This window comes from Phaseolus vulgaris, chromosome 11 (assembly GCF_000499845.2).
Source record: "Phaseolus vulgaris cultivar G19833 chromosome 11, P. vulgaris v2.0, whole genome shotgun sequence".
In the NCBI taxonomy this organism is placed as follows: domain Eukaryota; kingdom Viridiplantae; phylum Streptophyta; class Magnoliopsida; order Fabales; family Fabaceae; genus Phaseolus; species Phaseolus vulgaris.
In genome coordinates, this window is record NC_023749.2 from 1,409,131 (window position 1) to 1,420,850 (window position 11,720).

The 11,720-nt window shown below is 30.4% G+C and overlaps 1 protein-coding gene across 2 annotated transcripts; it reads left to right on the forward strand.

The window, feature by feature from the left end:
* Window positions 1-573: 573 nt before the first annotated feature.
* Window positions 574-9,178, forward strand: LOC137821075 (GPCR-type G protein 2). 2 transcript variants are annotated; one of them, XM_068625494.1, is made up of 12 exons: window positions 574-1,015; window positions 1,101-1,309; window positions 1,552-1,802; window positions 2,895-2,973; window positions 3,522-3,610; window positions 4,045-4,137; window positions 5,446-5,472; window positions 5,601-5,687; window positions 6,433-6,504; window positions 7,719-7,849; window positions 8,409-8,560; window positions 8,671-9,178. In XM_068625494.1, coding segments are annotated over exons 1-12 (1,407 nt in total). In that variant the 5' UTR covers window positions 574-800; the 3' UTR covers window positions 8,673-9,178. The 2 variants fall into 2 exon arrangements, with proteins under 2 accessions (XP_068481595.1, XP_068481605.1); XM_068625504.1 differs by having other exon boundaries at window positions 8,676-9,178.
* Window positions 9,179-11,720: the final 2,542 nt, after the last annotated feature.

Consider the following 11,720-nt stretch of genomic DNA (forward strand, 5'->3'; position numbering starts at 1 on the left):
AAAAGAAGCTAAAAGTTTATCTCAATTATTTTAAAATGCGAGATTGTACATAGAAGTATTTTAGGACTGAAAATTATGCCACTAATCTTTTATGAAAACAGAATATTAATTAAAGGATAATAGGCCCATATTTATTATATTATTCTATCAATTTATATATATATTTTTTATTTTTTAAATCAATTAATTCAATTTTTTAAACACACACATATATATATTATCTGTGTTAAAAAAAATACAAATTAAACTCAAATTAAAATTATTAATTTTTAAATTAAACTGCAGTGTTATTTTTTTTGGCAATGACGGTGTATTGTAGTAATTAAATTATAAGTGCTAATATATTAACACTAACGGTAAAAACATAGGATTTACATTTTAATTTTAATTTTAATTTAATTTAAAAACATTATTATATTATTATAAACCGTGTCAAAGTGTGTTATTCTTTGTCTATAAACAAAAATTTTCTGATAAATTGTACATTGATGAAGAAATGAAATTTGTTTAATTAGTAAAATAAGAAAACAGTGAAAATAGAAATTAATAAGGAGTGGTGGTGGTGGAAAATGTACATGGAGATGAAAACGCAGTTGAGCTTAGCGTTAACCTGGTAAAGAAGCAGTGGAAATGGAAAAGCACTAAACTTGCTTAAAAGGGTTCTTGTTGATGTATTGCAAGCAAACTTTCTTGTTGTTGTTGTTGTTGTTCTTGAATGAGTGGATCTGATCTGAGAGAGTGATGGTTGTTGATTTGATTGAGAAGACGAAGTGATTATTCAGAATCGCGTTGAGAAGAAGATGGGTTGGGGAAGGGGAATTTTGGAAGGGGTGACGGTGGTGGGGTGTCTGTGTTTGCTAGGTTGGGCGGGTTTGTGGTTCTTGAACCGTCGCCTCTACAAAGAGTACGAAGAGAAACGCGTTCTCGTTCAAATCATCTTCAGCGTTGTCTTTGCCTTCTCCTGCAATCTTCTGCAGCTCGTCATCTTCGAAATCATTCCCATCCTCTCCAAAGAGTGATTAACCTAACCCTAGCATCAACTTCAATGTTTCTGATATCAATTTTGATACCAATCTCATCATTTCGGATTTCTTTTGCAGGGCAAGAGTGGTGAACTGGAAGATCGACTTGTTCTGCTTGATCCTGTTGCTGGTCTTCCTCCTCCCGTATTATCACTGTTACTTGATGCTCAAAAACAGTGGTGTTCGGACCGAGAGGGCTGCGCTTGTTTCAATTCTCTTCTTGTTCGCTTTTCTCTATACCTTTTGGCGCATGGGCATTCACTTTCCTATGCCATCTCCTGATAAAGGTACTGTTACCACACACCTCCTTGTGCCGTGTGATAGTGATATATTTAGTTAGAAAAGTATAATCACTTGGTGAAGGTAAACTAGGAAGGAAGCAGTGCTAGTGATTTATTTAGTCTGTGAAGTATAATTGCTTCTCAGCTGATTGATTGCTGTAATTGACACTGAAAGTTGTAGAATATGGATGATTCTCGTGTTTGTTTATTTTTTGATGTTTCCAACTTGTTCGTTTCTCCTGTTTCAGGTTTCTTTACCATGCCTCAACTGGTGAGTAGAATTGGGGTCATCGGTGTTACTGTCATGGCTGTGCTATCTGGTTTTGGTGCTGTAAATCTCCCATACAGTTATTTATCACTTTTCATCAGAGAGATTGAAGAGACGGAAATCAAGTCCTTGGAAAGACAGCTGATGCAATCTATTGAGACTTGTGTTTTAAAGAAAAAGAAAATTATTCTTTGCCAGATGGAGATGGAGCAGAAGCAAGGATCTGAAGAGGTTACATTTTTATCCTTTTTCCTTTCAGCATGTTCAAGATTTTGAATGGGTTTCTTTAATTTTTCCTTTTTGCTGCATCTTTATTATTTGATGAAATAATGTTTACTGTTAATGGAAGCATAGGAGAAAAACTGCATATGGGTCAGTTATGAAACCCTAGAGGAAGAAAAAAGAGTACGGTAAGCCAAAGTGACTTCAATAAGTAAAGCACCAAATGCAGGCCATGAACATGACTGTATTAGGGTAATGTGGCACCCTGAAAAATAGATTTTTTTTTTTCATTTCCATAATGCATTCTTCATACTTTAGTCAATATGTGATCCCATTCCTCTAGAATTGATGTCCTGACAGCTGCACAATACAATACGAACACTACTTTGTTCTTTTGAAGAAGTTGACAATGAACTCTATTAGGCTAAAATTAGGGCTGGGTGACCGTAATATAGGCAACTTTCCCGCACAATCTCGCACCCAAGTCTACGGGTCTAGAGCATGGCAATGTAGGTGGCTCAACAATGGATTTAGAATAAGCTCTATTATCATCTTAAAATTTGTGCTTAAGGCCTAATTCAATATAACAAAATATTGTCCAAGCTCTTTAAGCACTGTTTAGGCCTTATTTCAAATTGATATGGGATCTCAATCCCTTAAGAGCTGACATCCTGATGGCTGCACGCTATGACACTTCGGTCGGCCTTTTTCAGCAGTCCCTTTTTAGCAGTCCCTATTAGCCTTTGGGCAACCAATTCTTATAGGTCACGATTAAGGTTGGATATAGGTGATTGTAAATTAAGGTAGTTTTCCAACACATTCAGAGTTGACTGCAATGTGCTGCTAGTTGAAATTGATAGCTATGACCATAATAACAATTAATGATAAAATATTCTATATTTATAAATTAAAAGAATTTGATTTTGTAAAATTCATTAATTTAAATTAGAAAAGGTGTATTTTCCTTAAAGGGGAAAGTTCGTTTTATCTTGAAATAAATAACATATAAAGGTTAGTTTGTTGAGGTATAATGTTATCATTTTTTATTTGTCATTTTCTTTCATTCCCTGTAATTGCTTCATCCCAACTTTTTTCTTGCAGAAATTAAATGCTAGATCTTTAATTAAACGAATTGTTGGTACAGTTGTTCGATCTGTCCAAGAGGATCAAAAGGAGCAAGGTCAGTTTTCTTTTACTCTTAAAAAGGCCATTTGAAGCTTCCACTTTTGAAATATAAATTCTGAGGAACCAAAGTTTTAAGAATTATATGATCAATAAAGCAAGTTAAAACTGTTTACCCAAATAAGGTACAGGGTGAAAAGCATCTGTGTTTTTTGTAAAATACAAAAAGAGGTTGAACTTATGCAGTTATTTTGTGTGCATGATGAATGATTGAGATTTCAAGGTTAATCTCTTACCAACCATTACAACTTCTTTGAGAAAAGAGTTTATAGTTTCTTGGTGGTTCTTTGCTGGTGGCCATTTTATAGGGATCTCCACATTGGATATCTAGAGAAATGGAATGCCCTTGACTTTACATCTGTATGATAGTGTGTTGAAATTTCATCAGAATTCGGAAGCAAGTTTGCTTTTCTAAGTGAAATTCTTATTTTACTGGAAATACTTATTTCCTTGATAGTGGTATTTCTAATTGTCTAATTTTTTTTTCTGTAATTATGCTAGAGATATTTAATTACAAATTTTAAACTATTCTTGTCAAATTTGTAGATATTAAAGGCTTGGAAGCAGAAGTTCTGGCCTTAGAAGAGCTTTCAAAACAATTGTTCTTGGAGATCTATGAGCTTCGTCAAGCGAAGGTTTGCTATTCGTTGGATTACCCTTACTTTTTAGAATTGTGTATGCAGTCATATTTAATTTCTTCCACTCATTATCAATTCTCACATTATAAGCCCAGGTGGCATTAGAGTAAATTTCAAAGCTCTCTAGTATCAATCCTCACATTATTACGTTTCAAAACCCAAGATTGTGTGAGAACCGGTTAGATATATAAACAAAGCCATCATGTCTCCTTTTTTAAGAGTGTGTCATTTTCCTTTAGCAAAACTGAAAAGCAGTGTGACCAGCTTGTTCTTAAAATATGTATGTTATGTTATGGCAAATGATAAAATTATGTGTGAATTGTAAAATAATGGCTGACCTCTTTTTCTATCAAAATATAGTATGATTGAACTATGTGGTGCTTATATTTTCTCCTTTATTCTGATTATTGGGGAAAACTGGTATCTTTCAGGAAGCTGCTGCTTATTCTCGAACTTGGAGAGGACACATGCAGAATCTACTTGGCTATGCTTGTTCTGCATATTGTGTGTATAAAATGATCAAGGTATTGTGATGTCAGGAATCATTATTTAAGCTATAATTAATCTTTCTTAATAAAGCCAATGTTTTAACTGGTGAATTAAAGCTGTCTTAAGGTATAGATGGTTTGCAAGAATTGCATGATAGATCTGGAAATCAAATCTATTTACAGAACAGTGCTACTTAAACTAATCTATCAGTTATTTCATAACAACATTCTTCAAGTAAAACGCTAATTATATTAGGATGATGACTCATTAAATCTTAGCCCAGATAAAGCTCGTGAAGTGTGGGACTGCTAAAATTGCCAAAATATTCCAATGGCTGAAAATCAGAACATAGAATACCATCTTCCATAACTAAAATTAGGATAAAACACGATTGCACACCAGAAGTTTGGCCCAGATTTTACACTTGGTACTCTTTATTTTGTTTCCTCAGGCTCTCTCAATTTTGGTACTGTGTGAAATTGTTAAATGTGGATTTAGACTTAATGGGGAGCTTCCTACATGTCTCACTTGGGATTGGTAATATCTTAAATATGAACTTTAGTTAGTAAATGTACTAACTATCTAAACTACAAGGGAATTTTCCCCAAGGGATTTTCTGTTAAATCTATCACCCTCTCCATTTATCAGTTTCACATTTTGCCAACATTTCAGGTGTGATGTGTACTTTATCTATATAAGTGTCAGATAAATTTAATGATACCTGAATTAAAGATGTATTTGTCTCAGCTTTGTAATGAAATATGACATACTAATTTCTGTATTTAGGGATCTCAGCACCTTAAGCTGCCTTTTGTGTTTAACTTAACACTGAAATTGTGGGAGTTTGGCAAATTTAGTAAGAGAGGAATGCTACAATTTTGAAGTAAAGAGAAAAGATAGCTTTTTTGTCTGTTTTTTATCATTTAGGAAAGATTACTTATCCTATCTCTATATTAATATCTTTTTAATTTAATTCAGACAATAATAACAGTTGCAAATGATAAATAATTTGAAATAATTATGGTATAGTGCTGTTTCTAGATCATTTCTCTCTCCTTGCAAGCAATAGGGAACTAGGGAATTATGGTAAAAAAAAATCTCTCATCAGTTATTGTAGCACACCATGCAGTTAATTACAACTTGTATTGCTTCTCTCTATGATGATATATTCCTGTTTTGGAAAGTACAATTGAGACTGACTTAATATATGATACCGTTTTGTAGTGGCATCTATCTGATGGTAATATCAATAATAATATTTTCTCATTTCTCTAGCAAATGAGATATCTTATCATTTCTTAACTGTAGATAATATGGCTAACTTAATAATTTTCTTTTGACAGTCGTTGCAGAGTGTTGTTTTCAAACAGGTAAATTGTATTCCTCAGCAATTCTTCAATTTGATCATATCTTTTGCTATTAAAGATTTCATAATATAAAATTACCTCTTCCTAGCTTTTAGGCTGACTCTTGTATTATTAATGTGTTTCTATGACAGGATGGTTCAGTTGATCCCGTGACAAGGATAATAAGTATATTCCTTCAGTTCTTTGATATAGGAATAAATGCAGCCATGTTATCACAGGTTAGAGTCCAGTTGTTTGCCATTGCTTTCTACAATTAAATGGTGCCTTTCTTCTGAATGTGATTCCTATCCCTGGTGGATTCTAGTTTAAAGATAAAAATGGACATTTTCTTATTTTGTAAATGTTATTTGTACTGAGGTTATTGGGATGGGCTTGTTCTTATTATACTACATGCATTTGTCCTACAATCATTATGATACACATAATATTGAGAGCCTGATTACAGTTAAGTTAGAGCACCCCATTTACTCTATTTTCTGTGGCCTGACATCTCATAAATCTTAGCAGTAAATATCTTGAAGTTTCTAGGCAAAACTGCTTGTTGAATTTCTATTTTGTTGTAAACTTCAAGAGTTAGCTTGGGAGTTTAGACTTGTTTAATATTACTATTTTGAAGTCTGATAACTTTCTTTGTCCGCATTTGGTTAATCCTCCCACTAATCAGTAATCATACTGAGATCACCATTGACACTTTACATGATGAAGCAGAAATAAAGTATGGACTTGTTGAGAAATAGGATATTCATGAATCAAATATGCTTTAATTGGGTTAGTTGAATTGAATGCATTCTTGTAAGATCCCATTTTATTTATTTTCTGTTTTGTTATTTGGATTTTCCCATAAAAGTTCACTTGTTGGTAGGTGTTTTGCTATTTGTAATAAAAATTATAAATTACTTAGATGGTACTTAATGGTTTGGTGTATCTTTTTTTTTCCAATTTTTTCTGCGTTTTTTTGTGCAGTACATCTCCTTGTTATTCATCGGAATGTTGGTTGTGATATCAGTCCGTGGATTCTTAACAAATCTGATGAAGGTATTCCTGCTACTTTCAATTGCAAATTTTTTCCATTTGATGTTGCATGGGTTAGAAGAACAGCACTCTTCAATAGACTGTTAAACAGTCTATTGAGGAGTATTGTTGATAAAATCGCAATCTGCTTTCACCCTCTTTTGTTGGGGGTGCATCAGTTGAGCCATCGAGAAAAGAACTGAGAATTTCATTAAAAGGAAGCTAAGCTATTATTGTGTATGGTAGCAATATGGCTTTGCAGCACAAACACAAATGGAAATTTGGAAGGCTGGTTTTTGCTTACAATCTAGGACGATCTATTTAAGAATCAATATGCCATAGAAGAATAAGCAATGTAACTTCCTGCCATGTATGTAAATTAGTAAATGTATTATCTACCTACTTCATTGGAGGCAACAGGAAACATGCCCAATGTCTAAATCAAATTTTATATGTTTTTGCAATGCATATAACTTTTTTAATTAAAAAGATCTTTACTACATAAGGGGGTTAAAAGGAAGAAAACATGCTGATTGGCAATCTCCATTAGAAATTTGAACCAACAAATAAGCATCTGATACCTATAATGCCAATGATCAATTGAATCTCTGATATGTGATGCCTTCATCACACTGAAATGATGGTCTTCCAACATGAAAGTTCTGTTACTGGTTTCAATCGATTTTTGTGAACTAAAAGAAGTACACTAATATTATAAGTCTCCAACATCCACTTTTTATTGTAACATCAAACAGAAGAGAAGTTTGAAGAAGCAATGATCATTCACGATGAGAATTCACTATTAAAGAGAACTTTGAGTTCTTTATTGAAGAACTATATCTTTGTATTGCCTGTGGATAAATAATTATTACAGTAATTTAGGAAATCTATTTGTTTATTTTATGTTCATTAGTAATAATTATGGTAGAACTACACCACCACCAGAGTTATTATAGCAAGTTAATTTGTCATATGGGTTATAGTTAGCTTTAAAGGATTTGTATTTGGGCAAGCTTTATTATTTGGTGCAAACCATTTGAGTATAATTTCAAATAAGTTTATTATTTTGTGGTTTCTTTGAGATTTATCCTGTGTATTTGAGAGTTTTGCTTGGATTACATCTTGTTCTATGTGGTCTAGGAACAGTTTGGCTTCACTAAATATATTTAGAGTTACAATTTGTATATTGTCGACTTATTATTGTGAAGCCTAACTTTCATTTTTGGTGTTCCGTGCAGTTCTTTTTTGCTGTTTCAAGAGTTGGAAGTGGGTCTTCAAGCAATGTAGTTCTGTTCTTGTCTGAGATTATGGGAATGTATTTTGTATCTTCTATTCTTTTAATCAGAAAAAGCTTAGCAACTGAATACAGGTATAAGTCCTAATTTGTGCATTAATTATTTTTAAATAGTAGAAACCTATCCAGTATAACAAGAATTGTGGATTTTTAAATATTATTTACCTGTGGATGGAGATAACAACACATTATTAGGGGGAGAAAGTAACAATAAAACGAAGATTTTGGTGGCTAATAAAGAGTTTTTTGGTGGCTAATGGGTACAATAAAACTATACACATAGAAAATAAGTTGTCAGAAAAAGAAAAAGTGAGAGCTTGATGAGAATTTTGGTTTGATTTTTTTTAATACCAAACACTCCCCGAGGATTCTGACATCCTCATAATAATGCAAGAGATGGAGAAGAGAAATGAAAATAGAAGAATGAACAGCAACGATAGTCATATTGGTATCTATACAATCAACAGACTAGTTTTCATAGTTTAGAACTAATTTCGTACTAGTTGCAGTATAGAGTATGAGTCTGTGTTTTGATTGATGCAAATTTGGCATGCTTGAACATCAAATTGCATCAAACTTCAATTGATGATCACGCATTTTATCTTAATGATGTCTAATCCGAATCTTTGGGCAGGATTATTATAACAGAGGTATTGGGTGGTGATATCCAGTTTGACTTTTATCACCGATGGTTTGATGCAATTTTTGTGGCAAGTGCATTCCTTTCACTGCTTTTACTTTCTGCGCATTACACATCTCGCCAAATTGACAAACACCCAATTGATTGTGAGTTTAATTCTGTCACTTAATCAATCTTCTTTCTGGCATTATGATGAATAGATCCACCAACTTGATATTTGAATTACTCACCATGTCCTCTGTTTATTTCTATGTAGAACAGGAAACACACTCCCTAAATATGCATGTATAGTTTCTAATGCCACGGAGGGTTTGATGCCAGGCCAATGAACATACAAGTTTAAATCTTCCAGATGGATGCATTTGAATTCATTTGATAGCTGATGGAAGGTCCTTCATTATTTTATTTGCCAGTGAATAGCTTATTAGAAGATCTGATGCTGGAGCAAATCACCAATGAGAAGGTTGATATTGTTTGTTATATCTTATATGCACGCTGCCAAATCTTTTAGAGTACCCATTTTTTTGGATGTTTTTCTATGGAAAGTGAAATTTTCTGAACAGTTGCATCATATGCTTATGTTCAATGTAGATTTGCTTATGCTTACATAAATATAGAATGAATTGGAGGATGTGAATAGTTGTTGCCGTTGGGATTTTGGTACCATGGATCTAAAGAACAGTTCCATAGTTTATTGGTAATTAGTAATTTGGATTAGCAGTGGTTGAATTTCCCACTGAAATATTTTGTTTGTTTGTCTTGAATATTTTCCTTTTCTGGTGTCAGTATATTTCTTCTATAACATTTTAACTATATGATATAATGATGAGATAATATAATGAAAACTATACCTATGATATGAAATGAGAAACAATAGTATATATTAACATAAGTTGCTAAAATCAGTGTTAAAGATATATAAAACAATAAAAAACATAACAATAGAATTTATTAACAAATAATGAGTAAATATTTTTAATTTTTAAACAAATAGATAATGAGATATACTTATCATTACAAGATTTTTATATAACATTAAATTATTTTTCCTATTAACTAATCATGTAATTAAATAAACAAAGTAGCATCTTTCATCATTTTATGGAATATGTAATTTTGTGAAGATCTAAAAAATGATTAGGAAGAATAAAAATATAGTATCTTACATATTATTAAATATACCACACTATATGTGTTGAGAGATAAATAACTTTTTTTTTGTTAAAATATAAAATCCATGTGAAAAAATAAATAATTTTAAAATTATATCAGTGTTACATAGTTGTAAAGTGATATTTTTCACACTTATCAAAATGTGATCCACGGTAAAAGAATATTTCTTTTTTTAATTCTAGTTATAATCTAGAATAAGGTTGTCAACCCATGAATATTAATGAAAAAAAACCTGACCTTTGAAGTCATAATACTTAGTGTTTGGATCATTGTTAAAAAAAAAAAAAACAGATATGAATATTTGACAACAGTAGATAAAGATGAATTAAATTTCAATTTTAAAATAGCTGCAAAGATAAAACTGTAACATGGAGATGGGAATGCTTAGCCACACCGCAATCAAATTTCTTCGCAAATGTGGACCAAACTTTTTCTGTGAGTCTCACCAACTTTTGGTTACAAAATACTCATTATTTTTTCTTAGACTATTTCTTCCTACATCTCTATATATTATTCTCACGCCTCCATAATTTTCATATTTCTAAAAATACTTTCTTTATAATAATACATAAGAAAGTCGTTTTTCCGTGTTTGTAATTAGCTTTCGAATTACGTAATCAGAAATCTGTTTTTATTATAATATTAAAATTTAATTAATTTTATTATCTAAAAAGTGATATTAATAAATATATTTAAATAAATAAATTATAAAAAAGACTGTAAAGTTTTTGAAAAGTGACAAAACAACTCAACCTATCACAAAATGGATTACTATTTTCAATTGCGTAACAATTTACATTCTTGGACAATATGTTCAGATTTTCTGAAATAGGTTTAGAGTTTAGGGTTTAGGATTTAGGGTTTAGGATTTAATATTTTCCTTTTTCTGGTGAGTAGCATTTTAACAAGTATATGGTATAATGATGAGATAATATCATGAACACTGTATCTATGATGATATGAAATGAAAAAAATTAATATAGAAAACAATAAGTTGCTATAATTAATATTAAAGATATAGAAAACAATAAAAAAAATATAACAATAGTATTTATTAACAAATAATGAGTAGATATTTTTAATTTTTAAACAAATAGAGATAATGTTTTATATATTCGATACAACATTAAGACACAAGTGGATTTTATTAGAAAAATCAAAATTAAATAAACTGAAAAAAAAAACAAAAATTATAATTTCTATTTTTTTAATAATATTTTTTTCGTGTGATAATAGATAATTGTTGTTATTTAGAGTAAGTATATATGATATATCAAGTAATATTACTGACAAAAGTTTTATAAAAAAAATTTGAATAGAAATGAATTGATAGTTAAGAGAAGTTTTATAAAAAAAACTGAACATAAAGTTTTATAAAAAAATAAAACTGAACAAAAATGAATTGATAGTTAAGAGAAGTTTTATAAAAAAAAAGGAACATAAAAATTTTATAAAAAAAAAAACTGAACACAAATGAATTGATAATTAAGAGAAGTTTTATAAAAAAAAGGAACATAAAAATTTTATAAAAAAAAAAACTGAACACAAATGAATTGAACAGTAATTGTTGAAGTTATGTGACAATAGGAAAAGAAGAACATTAAAAACTGTCTAATTGTTGATAACAAGAGAACAAAATGAATTAAAAAATTCATAGAGACCAATAAATTAATCCATAATCAATTAATTATGTGATTAATACTTCACTTTGAACTTGATGAATGTGTAATAATAAGATATTCTCGTTACAAGATTTTTATATAACATTAACTTATTTTTGTATTAATTAATAATGTAATTAAATAAATAAAAAATAGCATCTTTCGTCATTTTATGGAATTTTTTTTTTGTGTAAACTCAATATCTTTTATTGTGAATATATTGAGGTTGACGTCTTGATAATCTTATATCAGATTTGGATATAATCGAAAATATAAATATGTTTTTATAAATTATGAAATATATGTGAAGAGATAAAATAATTATAGAATTGTATTGTGTGACAATGTAAAGTATGTAAAGTGATTTTTTTACTCTTGTTAAAAGTATGATTCATATTTTAGTAAAAAAATTATTCATTTATAAACTGGTATTCTCTTATCAATACTCTTTCAATATTGTTTTAATATAGTC